At 33.1% G+C, this 19,377-nt stretch overlaps 1 protein-coding gene across 1 annotated transcript in view; it reads left to right on the top strand.

The window, feature by feature from the left end:
* The first annotated feature begins 2,371 nt into the window (after positions 1-2,371).
* Positions 2,372-19,377, top strand: part of LOC106686715 (transient receptor potential channel pyrexia) — a 21,120-nt gene continuing 4,114 nt past the window's right edge. Inside the window, exons 1-4 of the mRNA XM_014430168.3 lie at positions 2,372-6,420; positions 9,866-10,193; positions 11,974-12,633; positions 14,743-15,876. Coding sequence (XP_014285654.1) covers positions 6,302-6,420; positions 9,866-10,193; positions 11,974-12,633; positions 14,743-15,876 — 2,241 coding nt within the window. The 5' untranslated portion in view covers positions 2,372-6,301. The remainder of the gene's footprint in view (positions 6,421-9,865; positions 10,194-11,973; positions 12,634-14,742; positions 15,877-19,377) is intronic.

Raw genomic sequence — 19,377 nt, 5'->3', positions numbered from 1 at the left:
TAAAAAGAAGATTAGATTATGATAATTTACTTTTCCCTCTTGCACCGAATACAATTGTAAAAATTAAAATAACATCATTCATTTAGGAATTTTTTCTTAATGAAATACTCATTTCATTTTTTTACTATTATTTAACATAACAGTAACAGCCTAGTAACATGACATGATCTGCTCTAAAATCGTCTCCATCGAATGCCCTGATCGTATGAATTTTAGATTCATTGAAACACCCTCAAACAACATAGGCAACATGTATGGAGACCATTTTTTGATGTGTATTGGTCTGAAAGATATTTAGCAGGATACGAACCAACGAAGGGCAAAAGTAAACTTCTATTGGACTGTAAGAGGAAAAATGGCCTAAAGTAGACTAGAAAGTAGACTTCCTGTGGTGTGGAAAAAAAAAAATTTCTTTATATTATGTTATGTTGTACAATATATTAAATGTAAGTCATTTATGAAAAACTAAAGGATTATTTTACTTTTTTTTTTTTTAATTTGTAAGAAGAGAGAAGCTTAATATTTGGTAGAAATATTTTTTCTGAGTTCAACTAATTTTTTTGTTAGTAATTTTTCTTGAAACTTGAGGGTATGTGATTATATTTATGATATATAATATTTCTGACAAAAAAATATTTAGGGCATTCAAATTATTGTCTGTTGTTTAATAATAAGTTGGTTCTTCATAATCAATCTCATGTTTTGTTTTTTAGTAGTTTATTGAATTGTCATTTTTGTTCCACTTTCCTCCGAGATATTGTCAAACAACCACAATTTCTTTTATTTTCTTTTATGTCCCAATCATTCATTTTTGTTGTATATCAGATTTTATTAAATAAATAATGAAAAGATAAAATTATTAAACAAATTATGATTATAGATAGGTGGGGAAGCATGTACATAATTACATAGACCAACAATTTGTTCAACTTACAAAAACAAGGATCGACTTCATCAGTCATCATATCTTTCTTTGCTGTAAACTGCTAAAACTCAAATTAGCACAACATTCAGAATATGGAATAAACAGCACCTCATGGAGCTGTTATCGGGAAGGAAGTGGATGAGTCTTTGGATCCAGAGTCCTATTAATGAGTCTTCCCAGAGTAATTAGGGTGGCCACCTTTAGGATGAAGACAGCATATTATTATCTGAACATGTTAATGGAATAGGAGTATAAGGGACTCAACAAAGTCAATTGTGTGACTACCAGACCATGTATGCAGACCATTACCAGGATTATGTAAGCCAACAAATGCTGAAGCACATCTCTGCTGGTCAGTATCTCACCAAATGTCTCAGCAGCCAAATATCATGTTAGGAAAGGTATTTTAAGGGATAAATCATTAACCTTGAGACATTTTTAATTACTCAGCAATAGGAAATATGAAAAAAAAATAATTCCAGGGGATTAAGTTTTCAAATAAGAAGATATAAGTTGTAAGTAATGCTGTGCTTGACTTATGTTTTGTTAACTTCCTTTATTTTGTCCTGAGAAAAATTACCAAATCCTGTAGACGTAGAGCATTATCGCAAATAAATGTATAATTATAACAACAAATATGGATTCAGGCTGTTACTTCTTTCTCTCGTAAAAAAAAACATTATACCATCCATAAAAAAGATATTAATGTTTCATTCTAAATGATGGTTGTAAAAAAGTATCTAGAATAGTGCTGTAGCGACACGCTACATGCTGGTCTAGACTAATACAGCCGCCGAAACCTTTAGCACTTCCGGCCAAGAGCTTCAGTTTGTTTCACCTGGAAGTATCATATATTCTCTAGCCATTTATTTAGTAAAATGTAAATGATTTTATTATGTTGTATATGAATATGTAAGCAGTATTATAAATGTATTTATGTGATTTGATGAATAAAGTTTAGCAAAAAGAATATACTAAACACAAAAAGTTAGTTCTCACCGGCCTTGGTATCGTTAGTAGAATCAATACCCCAGCGATGGTGCTGTTTAGGTACCTTCCTTCTTGGGACAGTAAGTAAGACACTTAGTATATTCTTCCATATTTATTATTTGTTTTGATGAGTCTTATTTTACACTTGTTCCCTGTTGGTCACCTCCTCCTTCCTTTACCTGTTTTCCTTTCGTAGGACTCGGTGGGTAGCCAGCCTCCAGGTTTATATTCCTCTGTCGTACTTACAGGAATAGCACCCGTAGGTCGAAGCTGCCATCTTTAAAGAAATTACGGTTGTCACTCTGTAAGATTCATCCTATCTAATCACCTCCTAATCAACTACCTTACCTATATTAAACACGCATTGGCCTTCTGGTCAAGCCTTCATAACATATCTATAGAAGTCAGATACAAACTCTTCGACAGTGCATTGATTTTATATATTTTTTTTTTTTTTAAAGTTTCAAAGTAGTATTGTTGACTTTTTTGAGATTCAAGCTATCGCAGCTTAAACGACTATATATGCAATTACAATAACTGAATTCTAACGATCCTATAGGTAGTTCAATCTACGTTGACAAAGTTTCAAGACTGTTCTAAGAACCAAAAATTTATTTAACATTTTTTCTGACTAAAATTCTTCAAAATATGAATCTTGGGCATCACCAAAATAAGGAACTTCGTTGATGCTGTCTGGACCTCTAGAAGCTACGTGGGCGATGTAGGATGGCTATGGAAGTTTTACCACTTTTTATTTGGCCAAAACTTTCTGAACAAGTTCTACACACTTTTGTTATAATCAAATCTTGTGTCAATAACTTGAACACTAAAATTTGGCCCGATACCAGTTCACCGGCAAGTTCATATAACACTAACGCGATGGTCACTGTTTAAAAGTTCACGCATTTTGTACTAATTGTCATCAACGTCCTCGCGACCTTTTTTGTGAACCTATTTTGCCGCAAGAAAACACGATATGGTTTATTCTTCATAGGCCTATTGTATCATTCTAAAATCCTTTGTTTTTTCCGCTCAGAACTTTATCGAGCGCATAACACAAATGACGCTGCATTACCGAGTCTTTATGGTGGTTATCGACATGCATTCATGCCACTAGCGATCTCCTCACTCCGTCTCGGAGGCAACAGCCGCTGGTGTTGTCTGTTAACCGTTGCCCCACTACTTCACAAACGAGCTACGTCCGATCAGCCTCTTCGCACATGAACAAGATCTTCGAGCAGCTCAACAATCTACACCTGATTAAGCACTCCAGTGAGGAGCAGCATCCCGTAGGAACAGACTGGATTCTAATGGGGTGTCACCGGCGAACATCACTTGGCCAAGCTGCAGGCGTTCACCATAGAAAACAAGCACATGACCATAGTGAAGGTCTCTATCTCGACCAAGCCTTAGAGTGAATGTTCCATCTGCTCCTACTCCTCCAACCGGAGGAACTCAAGTTCCTCGCCGCTGTATGCCGACTGACCAAAAGCTATGATAGCAGATGTTTTGTCTTTCGAGTTGGCGAGAGCCTTTTGACTCCTGTCCCCACCACCTGCGGAGAACCTCAAGGCTCGGTACTGACAAGTAGATCGTCATCTTCACGGCGTCAGTGGTCTCAAGGCAGCATCCAAAGGCAGTACAGCCTACGCTATCGACTTCGACATCTACGCCACCGCCCTTAATGCTAAAACGGCACTTACACTCGCTCTAAACGCCGCTGCGGTCATCACTGATGTGCTCAAGCTGATTGGGATTAGGATAAACCCGGCCAAGACTGACGCCATTGTGATGGTCCAGAAGGGAAAGAAGTCACTCCCAACCTACTTCAAGGTTGAGCGTAACTCCATCCTCTACCTGGGAGTCACACTGGATAGGTACCTCCCCTTCTTCAGTCACGTCCGGGAGCTCAAGCTGGCCCGCCAGAAAACCTACTGGCTGCCCCACCTGCTTAAGTCAGCACAGCTCTCTTTTTGACTTAAACTGAAGCTGCAAATAAACAAGCACATCATCAGACTTATATTACACAATAGTGCACCTCTGCTTCGGCACCTTTATAAAACCACACATCCAAAAACAGCAGAGCTTCCAGAACTCCGATCTTCGGTGAATGGTCTGAAGCACAACGCTTCAGAGTGCTATTAACAGTTGCCATCCAGGACGAGCTCCAGCTTTCCTGTGTGGAGGGGGAAGGTAGTAAGTTGGCCGGCTGCACATCACGTTCTTTTTTGTTTAAGTTCCATTATCTCTCTGGGTCTCTCCTCAATGAAATGGCCAACGCTACTGCCCTCTCTCGTACCAAAAAATATGCATCGGATCATTTTACATACGCAACCTTACCCATTCAGGATAAAAAAATATATTTAAAAGGAATGCCCGATATATAAATCAGTTATTTTCATATCAATTGGGTTTTTTGTTATATATTGCTAACTAAAATATTGTTTTGCATTATTGTGCTAAAAGGATTATTAAATACACTCTTTCTTTATTGCCACTGAAGTTTATTAAATTTGTACTGCCACTGAAGTTTTCACAGCGTGTTAAAACGACACCAAATTATAGAAAAAAGTAACCTGCAGTAGTGATACAGAGTTAAGGCACTGTACTATTAACTCCAAAGACCGGGCATGGCAGATAATTATTTATTCTGTTACTGTAATCCTGTGTCAATCTCGTGGGTTCTGAAGCCCTCCAGGGTCTACCCTACCTCATAATGGAAACTATAATTAGCCGCGGTATCTGTTGGTATTTTGTAATCATTACCACAATCGAAAGGTCATAACTGCTGCAGACAGAAACCCCGCACAATTTTAGCTTCCATTTTGGACTCCATACTCTGCCGAACGGATTGTGTGCCTAACCTCTGCGCAAAGCCTGAGGCTCCTTTACTAGGGGCAGCCTTTTTGATTTCACTTCTTTTTGCGGTAACAACTTTTATTTGCATTTGGCGGGGATATTTTTACAACGGATTTTTTTGTTTTTTTATTAAAGAAGGACGGCAAACATAGATGATTTTTTAACGTTTTTCACCTGTTATTTGCATCAGTGGTGATGAATTAGGAAGAACCTTTTTGATAAAAAAACGTTTCTAGCTTTTTTTTTCATGGGAAGTAGCCTCAGCTATGTTCAGAAGCATTTACTGAACTGCAAGGACGACATCCGTGGCGCTTCTTGCATCGGTTCAGTACAATATACATAGGACTAAGGATTTTTTAAATCACAATAATGGACTGTCAAAGGCCGAAAAGAAAAGATACATTAGCCTATGTCGAAGTGGTTTTCCGCTCTTCTCTTGAAACGCTAGAGCGTCGTTCATACTGCCTAGTTCTTTCTTCGACTAGAAGTTCAACAGGTGTCATTCTGGCTATCACGTACAGCGCCTCATAGGAAACAATTCGAAAAGCACTTACTGTCCTTAAGGAAGCTCTGAGATAAACGGAAACCATCTGTCTCCTGTATGATTTGGTAACCATTTCTTTCCGAATTGGAGCTGCAAATAGCGTGATTGAGGGGGCCATAGTAGCAAGAAGCCTTCTGCTACTTTCTCTGGAGCCTCCAACGTTTGGCATAAGGCTTGACAATAAGCATTTCACTTTAGCAGATTTTGTATTGATACAATCCGTGTGAACATTAAACCGGAGGCGTGTATCAATCAAAACTCCAAGGTATTTTAAAGATAGTGATGGTCTCTGTTTGTTTCCTGCTAGTGACAAAGAGAGCCTCTGTCTTGTGTCTGTGTTTGTTAGATTTTTCAAGAATTTCCATTTCTCACTATAAACCCTAGGCAGTGTGTTGCTCTCTATCAGTTTTAGATATTGATAGAGCCTTGGGTTTTGTTGGGGTTTGTAAATGAAAAAAAGTTGACATGACTTATAAAAATAACAAAAAAGTAAATATATACATATTGCTCGGTTCCTTATCGCATATGTGGGGTTCAATTGTAGTAAATCCTTATCTAAAAACTATGTACATAGCTTTCAAAATACGCCTATGAGAGTTGCCATTGTTCGGTTATAGAATTCGTCACAATGCCAATTTCATTTAAAATTTAGCGTAACACAACCTTGTCAGTGATTTATTACCAATAAAAAGTGATTTATTTTTCACCGTTATTTAAAAGTTGAAATTAATATTTTTTGAGCATTTGTAGATTAAAAAAGAACGGCATAAGCCTGAAGGATTTTTACTACCTTGTCTTTGCTCCCCATCAGAGGTCGGGCAACTCGGGACAGATTAGACTCTTATCTCGTATAAGGAAATGAATCTAGATCGGATAGTTCGACAGCATACTTCATATTTCTTCGATGATAAGATTAGGTCCACCTTTGATAAGATTGCGAATTTACTTTTTGCTCCAAGTCGTTCTAGAAGTTTATCTTCGAGATGTCGACTGCTGCCGGCGAGTCTCAAGAAATCGAAAAGGCTGAGATAATAAAGAAAAGGAGGCTTAATACACAACTGCTTTTAGCTGTCTGTAACAAGGATCATGAAAAAGTTGAAAGGTAAGGCCAGATTTATTTTTATAAATAACTATAAATAAAAAATAAAAATATATATATAAATAAATAAAAATGCATGTTAAAAATTAATTTACTTACTCGCACACATATATATTTCCTTTGCTGTTGACAACATTTTTTGTTTGGACAATTATTATTGATCCTTAAGATAAACCTCAACATATATTCAAAGGTCTTTATTATAGTCTGATTTTTAGGCTATGTTTTTACAATTCTCAAACTGTATATAAATAAAAAAGTTGGAACATATAAAAAAAGATTAAAAAACTAAAACAATAAGAACAAAAAAAAAATCATTTATTACTATTATATTTTTTAATGTTTAATGACTGTGTTATATACGATATATATATATATATATATATATATATATATAATAAGCAATAATAAGCAATTGCCAAACTAGTCTTAGTATACTGTGTGTACCCCACCCAATGTTTTTTTATTAAAGTGTTTATGATTTTCTTATCATAATTTATTCTATTTATGATTTTCTGGTCATGAATATAGTTTCTTATCTCATTGTCTATTATAAATAAACAACTGAATCCACTTACTAACTCAGTTTTGAAAAAGAAAACCTCATTTTTAAAAAAAAAAAAAATTATCGGTTTTTCTCCTTCAATTTCCTCCTCAAGGTCTTCAATTTCAGCTTTCATGAAAAATAGTTCGAAACTTTTTCTAAGCATGCTTTAATTACTCATTCCTGTACTTCTTTCTTTAAGATCCTATAAGAATGGTTGGTATATATAATACAATAAAATGGATTGGTAATTATATATTTATAAGAATTTATTTTTCATCTAAGTTTTAGAGTTATTTGTTATTGAATACGCTCTAGGTCAATTGACCTGGCTACAAAGGAAAATAAACTATACTTATCTGGGACAACTTGCCGAAAATAATTCGATTGAACCAACAAAGTTGGAAATATATACATAATTGTATCGAACACCAACATTTTTAATATATATAAATATTTCTATGCGATCTTGAGTATGTAACTGTAAGTTTTCAATTTCTTGAATTCTGTTTTATTTTTAGCAAATCTCTATAATGACTAGTGGAGAGTAACACTCGGCAAAGGAAGTACTTGAACTTCAAGTGTAGTTCATGTTTATTCAATGCTATCTTGATAAAATTAATCTTTGAATTTCTTAGAGAATTTTTACTGTTACATCTAAAAAAAAATAAACGTTTTCAAATTTATTTCAGAAAAAAATGTGGCAATTCTCCGAATGAAAGAGAATATATCATAGGTAACTAAGAATTATATTAACCCCGTAAGAAATATATTTCTACAAAAATAGAACATCGCGAGGCCAAACTGCACTTGGTTATTTGGTGTCAATTGGTGGGAGGGAGGTGTTGACTAAACTGAATTATTGCGTGAGATTATCTCATAATATTCAATAGTGTTTAGTTCGTTTCAGGTTTCATTTATTGATTTAGCCTTATATTTATCATATACAAGAATAGTTTCGCCTTTTCTTCCACGGATTCATTCGAAAGATCTGATCTAAAGACTAGTAAAGTTTTATTTTATTTATGTCTGAAAAAGTGGGTCTCTTGTATAAAAATATGCATTTGCTTTTACTTTGTGGTTTTGTAAGTCTTTACTTAGACCCACTTAATAAAATATCATTGTTTACTGAAGTCGAAGTGCATTAAGTATCCCATGATAAAATAAGTGAACCCTAAATTTTCCCGTAACCACTTTATTCACAAGTATCTTCTTATAATTTACCCAGTGAACAATTATTTTAAATTTTAATAAAAATAAGTTATAATTTTGTAATAAAAAATTTACTTTTATTTTTAAGGTCACCATTATATTTATGTTTTTAATTAAACTTCCTGGCTTCAAATCTACCAATGGCCGACTTGAAGTCGACAGGCTAGATTAAGTTGTTCCAGTATAAAACAGCTTTTGAACTTCCGCTGTTGATAAAACCTATTTTTTTTTTTTCGAGCCTATTTTTTTTTCTTATTCTGAATTATTTTAGCGTGCCCGACATAATTACTTTCATTTGGAGTAGACTGCTGTTGATGTACCTTATTTTGTTTATAGTTACTTTGGTGCTCAGTTCAAACTGGTTAGGGTTCATGATTTTTTTTTAAATTGGATTTTTATTGGAGTCCAAAATTTCTTAGAATTATTTCTCCTAGTCCTCCAGCTCGATTTTCTTATTCTCAACTATATTCTGGTAACTATTTTTGTTAACATCTGTCTTGATATTTTTGTTTTTAAGCTAATATACCATCACTGAAGATTTTCCCGCATTTTTCACTAATTCTTCTCTAATTCCCTTTCAGGCTTGTTCTTTGGCTGTATGATCCCTGGCGTCATAGACTTATTCAACACCACTGCACTGTCTTTTATGTTAATATTAATTTTACTAGAAGAATTCTTTGGCTCCCACATTTAGCCTGCACTTCTTCTTCACACAATGACATAATTATATTATAATTAAACTCAAACGTAAGAAAAGACTAAAATAGTTGTTTGTTTCGAGACAAATGAAGACAACTAGAGAGAATTACAGAGAGGGCTGGAACATGTCACTTAAGCTGATGACGAATCCAATATTTACTAAAAGTATAAGCAAATACTTCTAAGTAAATGGTTTTCCAGTATTTTCGTTTAAGTAAAATGTGGCTCTTATTCAATTGAAAACAAGTAATTAATTTTAATTAAAAATAAATACTTTTTACAAGACTAAACTCTTGAAAATATTTCCTTATTTTTATTCGATAGACCCGATGTTTACTTAAAGTGTAAGCGAGTAATTTTAAGTAAATACTTATTTTTTAATGTTTTTTTTCCAGTATTTACATCAAGTAAAAGGTGAGTCTTATTCAATTGAAAAAAAGTAATTGCATATTCTTAAAAGTGAATATTTTTTATAAACGCTTAAAAGTGTTTGCTTATTTTTATTCAATAGACCCATTGTTTTTTTTTTAATACTAAAAAAAAAATTCTCTACGAAAATGATCTAACATTTAAATTCGAGTGTAACTTTCAAGATTTATAAAGACCTCATGTTTTCTGTTTAGTGTTTTAGTAGTTCATTTTGTTGAAATCGTCACTTTATATATGCACTACACTAATATTTGTGAGTAATGAAATATTTATATCCTTGTTCGGATGGTACCATAATACAAAGTCCCAAATGATTCAGGACTTGGTATTTTTATTTGTTTTTCAACCTCAAGAATAAGTGTCTGGCACATATTACCTCTTTCATATTGAAAGGAATACGACTGATAAAAGCTTTGCAATTGTACCTCTGACATTAAATGATCTGGCCTAAGCAATGCTTCGCAAGTTACAAAGTGCAAGTTTTTGCGATATTGGAAATATTCAATTAACCCTGTCACAACTGTTAGAAATTGGTGATTTAATAATAATAAATGTTTGTTCCAGCTTGTTGAAGGAAGGAGCTAACCCTAACACGAGATGCCAGGCAAGCATGATGAGCGTGTGCCACCTTGCGGTGTACTACGGTGATAACGACATTTTGGAATTGCTTCTCAGGTCGGAAGCGGACCCACGAGCTAGGGACATGGAGGGGCTACAGCCTCATCATCTAGCTGCCTACAAGTACACTTTCGTATCATCGGTCCAATGCCTAGAAACAATTTTTAAAAAGGATTCAACCTTAATAAATTCTGCTGTAGAGAAAACAGATTTGAAGGTTCCAGAAGATCAGCTAGACTCCTTTGTTCACGATCATGATGAAGTTTCTAGACTGGTAATATATAATATAGTACAATAATAACGTAGAAAAAAAAGGAATAAGTTAGTATAATATTATGATTATTAAGAAAACGGTTAGATTCAGAATTATTTTATTTTTGATTGGAATGTGGTCCGGGTGCGGTCAAATGAAACTTAAATATGTGTGTTTCAAGTGATTTCAGAGAGTTTTTTTTTTTTTTTTTTTTAATTTTCTTTATTTTTTATTATTTTATTTTAGTATGTATGAGATCATTCATCACTATTACCTATTGCCCACAACTGTGTGGCAGATTGTAATATCTATCAATAAATAAATCTATCAATCAATTTCGGTTTAAAAAAAAAAAAAAAAAAAAATAGTGACTGTTTTAATTGAGCCAAAGTTTCGCCCCACGTTGCAGGGCTTCGTCAGGGCTAAAGAAGATACTAACACTTAACATAAATAAAAAAGATAAATGGAAAATTACAAGGCTATATAATGAAACGTAGAAATTGAATAAGAAAAAGAAAAGGATAATTTGTTAATTAAAGGTTAATTGTTTATAACCTTTTATTTTTCTTATTTAATTTCTACGTTTCATTGTATAACCTTGTAATTTTCCATTAAACTTTTTTACTTATGTTAAGTGTTACTATCTTTTTTTAGCCCTGCAACGTGGGACGAAAGGTTGGCTCAATTAAAATAGTCCTTACTATTTGTGTTTCATTTGACCGCACCCCTACCATATTCCATTTATTGCTACACACAGTCAATGAGCAATCTTCCATTATTTTATTTATGTATAAATCTTTCGCACAATAATTGATTATTCATTTTTCTAGTCAAAAATAATGTGAAAATTTATTTAGAAATGAATAAGATAGATTAAAGAACATAAAAATAAGATGTATAGTGAAAAGTATAAATAAACGAGAATTTTTTTTTTTGTTCTTATTCCAGTTCCCATTAAGTGTCTAATAACTTTTTGTAATGCTTGTTTATTTATAATTTTGACTGTACATCTTATTTTTATTTTCACTGCTCATATTTATATAAATGTTTACATATTTTAAATCATAGTTAGCCACGCCTCAGTTCGCTTTTATTACATATTATCTATTATCTCGCTTCGTTACTTTATTTTAATTGTATATTTTTTAGCCCTGCAAAAGTGGGGCGAAACGTTGGCTAAAATATTAAATAGTTTTATTACTTTTGAGTTTTTTTTTCTTCACAGTATCCGGACCATCCTCCTTTTATATTTATATTAAAAAAAATGTACGTGTTATTTTCTTTTCTAAGATATGTGCATATTTATTTTGTATTCGGTTGGCACTAGATAGTATCTAGTAGATACCATAGGAATCTTTAACTACTTGATGTGGCCTTACAGAAACGGGTCTAAAAATTGTTTTAGGAGGAAAAAAATTAAATTAAATTGAAATGAAATAAAATCATTATAAGCCTCTATATTTGATTTAAATTCCTGAGGATTTGAAGCTAAAGCCAATGAAGGCAGTGTTCTTACAATTTCACGTTGAACCTAAACCACGGTCAACGATTTCTGCCGAATTGTTCTGAGTCAAGTGGGATTTTAACCTTCTTTGAAGGATGTAATATGAAATTAAAATTTTCATTTAGTTTAGAGGTAAGGTCTAAGCCCCCTTTGAATTTGCCAATGTCTTCTTGCAGACATTAAATGCTTACATTGTTGGCAGTAAACATGTAAACTAATTTATATTTTCTTTTCATTTTGAGCTATGTTATTATTTTTAGAAATTATTGTTTTTAGAACGATTATTTTGATTTGCAGGTGCCCGAAAATGTTACCGAAGGAAGCACTTTACTGTTCCTAGCTGCTAAATTTGGTTACAATGCAATCGTCGAATTGCTCTTAAAGCACAAAGCCGATGTGAACATAGCGACTAAGGACAATCTAACAGCTCTTGATGTTACAGGACTTGAAGAAATCAAAGTATCCGGGTGCTCGGTAGTTACAAGCCAACCTATTGACAGAGGTGCGTCCGACACTATAGTCGAGAAATTGTTAAAAAATAATTCTAAACCCTCGAGAAACGCTCTTTACAATGCCGTCGAAACAGGGCGTATCAAATTATTGACAGAATATTTAAAACTTATCTCCCCTGACGTTATAGAAGAGGAGAAGCCGGCCTTAATATTTTTAGCGATCAAGAACAATGAAAGAAATGACAAAAACAAAATGAGATACCACGAAGTACTAGGAAAACTGCTTGAAAATGATACTAGCACGATAAACACGCAGGACGATGAGGGTAGAACGCCTCTCTTCTTAGCAGTCGAAGAACGACGGAAGGAAGATATTGAGTTGCTGTTACAGAACAATGCTGATATCACCATCCCTTCCTATGATAACAGAACTGTCTTTCATCTAGTTGCCGAACAAGGCAACTGCGAACTACTCAATGTCTTTATTGGGAGTCTTTCAAGAGAGGTATTGATTGTTTTATTTGTCTCATTCTTTTAATTATATCTCAATACAATATTATATATGATAAGTTTTATTTTCATTTCTTGAAAATAATAACATTACGTACAGAATCAGTGGCGTAACGCAGGTCTCTACCCTCTACCAAATACGGTATAGTTATAAACATAAAATTTAAATATTTCGATAATTAATTCAAAATAATCTATGGGATATCACAAAAATAGGCTCGGCTGCAAAATATTGAATTATTTTGATTTTTTGGTATAGAATATCTAAGATGAGTTTCCCCGTGGGTAAATGTTGGGGAAAGAAATTTCTCTACTTTATAAAATCTCTACTGGGTTATTAAGTATAGCATATTAAATCTACTTCTAAGTGTATGATTTATACATGACTGATATACAACGAAATATTAATTGTTTACGTGTTTTTAAAAGAAAGAAAAACAAAAATAAACAAACAAAAGAAAAAGCTTTATGAAGAGGAGAGGGGGCATGTACTTTTTGCAGGCGTTGCTGATTTTATACGTTTTAACTTCACTGTTTAAGCTAAGTTTGATCGACCTATTTTGTTATTTTGTCAATTTATCATTAACAATTTTGTGGACCCTAGGAAAGTACCACCCGAGCGGGGGCTCCCCTATCTAAATTGTACAGAACTCCAATGTAAAAAAGAAAATTCAAAATGGACGAAACCTACAGGTTTTGAGTTTGTTTACCATTAATCGTTCTATTGGCTCCAGTTTCGTTTTCTAGTCACCAAGTATTTGACTTAGTGGTGTTAAGCTGAAATTCATAGAAGAGCTTCACAAATAAATATATACCCCAGTGCATATTACATATAAATATATTTATATATATATTACATATATTTATATGTATACATATTACATATACTCAGGAGCAACTACACAAATATACATACACACATTGCCTTGCAATAGTTGGTAGTGATTAAGCCAATTTTGGAATATTCAGGACCTTTTTTACTGTCATTAGAACAATGTTTACAAGGTACTAGATAATCGAAAGTTAGTTGAATCTATTTTTAAAAAATCATTAAATAATAATACATTTTTTTTTACATTCCTTACAAAACCTCTCCATTGGGAGTTACGATATTGGTTTATAAACAATTTACATAATTTCCACTTCTTCATTGATTATTTTTTTTCTATTAATTTAAAATAAAATAATTTTTCTATAATTAAATAAAATATTTTCCTATTCCTAACCAAGGTAGTCAAACAGTCTCCTGTTTGAACTCTCATCTCGCCGTTTCGTTAATGGTCTTCCTTCCTTTTCTTGTGTTTCCTTGGTATCCATCATGTTGCAATTTTAGATCACCTTCTTGTATCAAGTCTGGCAACATGTCCGGCCCACCTCCATTCCAGGTGTTGTGCTTCTTCGTTAGACTTTTAACTTTAACTCTAGAAAGATTGTACTTCTCTGTGGCTGATGCGGTCTTTTCTTTTGATATCAGTCTTGCTTCTTGAAAATTGCATTTGTGTCCTAGCTAATTTTTCATAATTATTTTCTGTTGTTGATCATGTTTAAGATTCATATAAAATTACTGGGTATAGACATGTTTCCAATACCTTTGCCTTTAATCCTAATGGTAATTAACTTATAAAAATGTGTTTCATCCTCCTGTATTTTTTGATAATATGTTAATCCTTCTATTATATAAATGAGATGGATGGTCCTAAATAAATATATAACTCGGGAATACTGAGTTCTTGATATCTATTTTAAGAAAACCATTAAATGATGCTGATTTACTCTTTGGTGAAACTAAATAATTATTTTGTTTTGTTCACCTTTTTCTTCCTGTATATTACTTTCTGTTGATTTTAAACCTTTTACTTAACCTGTTATTATTTTGTTATATATTGTGAGATGACGATTTCTAATACATACTGTATTCTAATTTGTTAAGCAGGACATTATTTCAACTTAAGGTGTTTAGTCAGTAGTGTTTTTAAAATGCTACATACTTTTGTTTCAGTTAAAGAGTGCTGGTATATTTATATTTAAGAGGGTTTAAGTTATATTTATATTTATAAGTCTTATGTTTACAATAATATGGTTGTACCTTTCAATTTGTTTGCAGGTCGTCGATGACATGATTAATAAAACGGACAACGAAGGATACACACCTCTTTTCAGAGCTGTGGAGGGCAATCACCACTCCTCCGTCGAAGTGTTATTGAAATTTCCATTTAGGATCCGGTACTTAAGTACCCATGGAACATTAAAAGGTACACTCCTTCATTCAGCAGTCAATGGCCAGGCCAACAACGATATCACCATATTAAAAAAAATTATTGTTTTCGTTGTATCTAATAACAGTTACAACCTAGACTATCTCAACGAACGCAACTCGCAAGGTCTCTCTGCCCTCGAGTTGGCTGCGTCCCATGGTTATCGAAATTGTGTCGAATTTCTTCTTTCCTACTGCAAACAAATCAAGGATCATTTCCTTCAGTCCATTGTTAGTGAAAAAGACACCTTACTACACCTGGCTGCTAAAGGAGGGCATTATAGAACTATAGAATACTTATTAGACACCTATCCGATTCTCATCACTATAGATGACAGTGAGAAACGTTCGGCTCTGGTACTCGCTGCTCTGGGAGGGCATGAGAAATGCGTATCCATGTTACTGAAGAGGGGTGCCAGCCTCGCTGACTGCGATAGCACCCTGAACCGTACCGCGATCGACATCATCATGAACTATATTCCCAGTCCGGTCCAGATGATAGAGCATTTGCTTGACAGTTTTACGGGGATTAGAAAACATAAGAAAGATGAGGTCAATTTCGCAAGTGCTTCTACCGTTACAATTGACCATCTCGACTTAGAGGATAACGATTGCGATAAAGTACTCCTGGATAAGAATAAAATCGCTGGAAGGAACCAGCCGGACGACGTGAACTTTGAAGTGCTACTCGACTATTCGATGCTGGTGGCAGGGCAGAGAGAGATGGAAGTGATCGAAGCAGTAAGTGAATCCAAATTCGACCAACTGAAGTACCAGTTCTTCTTGCACCCTTTGGTAAGAAGCTTCCTCACCCACAAGTGGATGCAGGTAGACTTCACCTTCACGGTCCTTTCTTTCATATACATCACGCACATTTGCTCAGTCACTGGTTTGGCTCTCTCATTTCGCAATCATCTCTTTTCACTTGCAGCCTGGATCTTTCGGATTGGGATTTGGACAACCATAGTACCCGTTATTTGTATGGTGAGATGTGATTTTAATTTCTTTATATTTTTGATTGACATTTAGATTTTATCTTCAATTTTGATTATTAATTTTCTCATGATGGAAACAATAATTATTTCACTAAAGTTAAACAATAGTGAACTTTTTAGGTCCCTTTTTCTTATTGATACATGTAAATAATATGCACAGTCATAAGTAATAAAATACTTGCTGTAGATTTGTGTATAATACAAATTTTAAAAAGGTAATATAGAAAACAGTACATAAATATTGTATCGTGAATGAAGACATTACAGGACTTTCATTATTGATTTTTGAATTAAGTGTGCCATATTGCCAAGAGGTTTCAACTGTGCTTAGGTCACTGTTCAAACTAATCTTCAACAAACATACCATAGCTCCAGTCTTGAAAATAACGTTAAGTATCCACTCTACGTAAAAATGTAAGTTAATTAATTAATTTTTTATTAATATATTTGTTTGAGAGTGGTTTAGCTTATTTAAAAACAATTTTGATCCTTTTTCCCAACTTTATTTTTTTTAAACTTCCAACGTTTCGACCACTTAGGTCATTTTCAAGGATACCTACAAACAGCTCCTTTTAATTATTTTTATAACAATTTCCTTCACTTACATGGATGTAAATGGAATAAAAATGCAATAATAAAAGTGTGAATAGAGAAGTAAATATGTTAAAAAATAAATTAAAGAAAAGGGGGGGATAAATGTATATGTGAGAAAAATACACATAAAATAGGAATAAACTAATTATAAAATTTAAATATATTAAAAAATGTTTATGTTGTAAGCAGAAAAATTAGTAATACAGGTTAATTAATTATATTGAAAATGTAAATTAATGTTTTAAGAAAAATTATGTTATATGATAAGGTAATAACAGAGTCCTAACCTGTTGAAGGTAGGTTCTGTTCGGAGTTTGCAAAGGTAAATGATAGAAAGAAAAGTGGTTAATAAAAGTTTTAAATTTAGGAAAGAATTATATAGAAAAAATTGCAAGTAGGAATCTATTTAAAAAAACAAACAAAGAATTTTATAATGTTATTATGATAGTATTTTAATTGATTAATTTATTTAGAAATGGGACAAAGGCAATTAGCCGGCAATTTAAAAAATGAAAACAAAATAGAGGTAAGACCAAAAAAATGAAATTTTAAGGTAAGTGAAGGAAATTGTTATAAAAATAATTAAAAGGAGCTGTTCGTAGGTATTCTTGAAAATGACCTAAGTGGTCGAAACGTTGGAAGTTTAAAAAGAATAAAGTTGAGAAAAAGGATCAAAATTGTTTTTAAATAAGCTAAACCACTCTCAAACAAATATATTAATAAAAAATTAATTAATTAACTTACATTTTTACATAGAGTGGATACTTAATGTTATTTTCAAGACTGGAGCTAATTATCTTATTCGTTCATACTAACTCACAAGATCATAGATTAATAAATATAAATTGTCAAGAATCTTTTTAGGACACCATAATTAAAAACTCGTTGAGCCTGGTGAGCGGAAGGAGACTTTCCTGATACAGGTAAAACTGTGGTTACGTATATATTGACCTTAAAATGTTATTTTATGGATCGTTGAACATTTTTGACATTAATATAGCTTTCTGTTGATTTGGATATAAATTGCAGAGATCGACTCAGTTGTCGTCGATACCATAATAGTTTTAACAAACATTAAAAACCAAATTAAATACACATTGAAGAATTAATAATATTTGTTAAATAGGATAAATATTCTATTGATTACTCTTGTATAACTTTATGTTTGGGTTAGAATTAGAGACTATAAGATTATGTCGTCGTTACGCCAATTCAGGTATGTACAGAAGCCACAATAGTTCGAGAGCCCAAGAGGAGAAAGACAGTTATTTCAACCCAATTTTTGTATACTTTAATGAAAACCACGTATAATTACCAGTCAAAATTTATGAAACTGCCAAGTATAGTTAAGAAGAATACAAAATTGCAGCTGTATCAAAACTTTTAAAAAAAGTTAAATTTTCATTCGAAGCTCCATATCTTTGAAACCACCGACAACACTAGAAAACTTAGTAGAACATCATTTAAAATGGAGTAAATTTACTAAAATATGAGCCCTCGTAGAACTATCAACGTTCAATATTTCTTGAGATTCAGTTATTTTAAAAAGCAACGTTTCATAAAAGATACACTAAAAAAATAGTATTTGATGAATTTATTGTAGGAAATATTTATCCCAAGAAACATTAGACATACATATGTCTATTATGACTCAAATTAAAGTCAGTTTAATGTGCTATAAGGTAGTTTATCTTCGTTGGGATAGTATTTTTTATGATATTTGCATATGAATATCAATTTTTCCGAACATCTATAAATCAATTTATTTTAGCAAATATTTTCATAACTACCACTCCTACGAAGATCAACGTCATAAACTATTTTATACATAATCTTTTAAATTTCTTGAGATTGGTATTTATTGTTTAAATAAATCTATTGGTAGCCATGTTAAGTCTCAACAATCTTTATTATACCATCAAAAGTCATAAATTACTTTTTTTTTTAAAGGCAATCCACAGCGAAAGTGATGTTTACCTTGTTATCTACAGGTGACCAACCTATTCTAACCATGATGGAGGTCACGTTTTTCATCTTGTGGGACCACCACTCAATGAAAAAAGTCAACGCCCTAGGCCGGATTCGAAACTGCGCCTCCCGCAGATCTCAGATCGATATACCTAGACCAAACCATCTAAGCTACGGACGGCGCCCTAAACTATTTTATAGCACATTGAACTAGCTTTAATTTGAGTGTTAATAGACATCTGTACGTCGCCTGGTTCCTTAAATATATTTATTTCCCGCAATAAATTCACTAACTATTGGTTTTTTACGTGAGTGTGGTAGCACTCTGGTAAGGCGCGATACTACTAACTCAAAGGACCCGGGTTCGAATCCAGCTGGGCAGAAAGTATTTTTTTTTTTTTTACACTGTGGCCGTGAGTCAATCCTGTGGGTTCTGGAGCGCTCCTGGGGTCCACCCAGCCTCATAAATTATGACCCTTAATGGGGTAAATATCTGGCGGTCGAGCGTGATTCTGACAAAATTACCTCCTTGTACAACCGTTGGTTCCTTACAAAGTACTGAAACCCTAACCCTCCATCGGTTGTAGCGGTACGGAATATTTTTTTAAACTATTCTTGGCAGACTCATCAATTTTGACTGGTCTATATTAATTATACATGGTTACAAACGTAATCAATAATTGGGGTGAAATAACTGTCTTTTCCCTAGACTCTGGAACTATTATAGCCTTATTGTAGTTTTAACCAAGTATATATTTAAATAATATTATTTCAAAATTTTTTGAGACAAGGTAATTATTTATTAAATAAAACAACAAATTGTATCCAATACTGTCTCAACACTTTATTTCTTATTAGTCCAACGTTTCGGCTATTCCAGCCATCTTCAAGGACATCTTTAATACAAATCTTTTCCTCACATTAATTT

The sequence above is a fragment of the Halyomorpha halys genome, unplaced genomic scaffold, assembly GCF_000696795.3.
Source record: "Halyomorpha halys isolate HHAL.00 unplaced genomic scaffold, Hhal_1.1 Scaffold864.1, whole genome shotgun sequence".
Taxonomy (NCBI): domain Eukaryota; kingdom Metazoa; phylum Arthropoda; class Insecta; order Hemiptera; family Pentatomidae; genus Halyomorpha; species Halyomorpha halys.
This window is presented reverse-complemented; position numbering and strand designations above follow the sequence as displayed.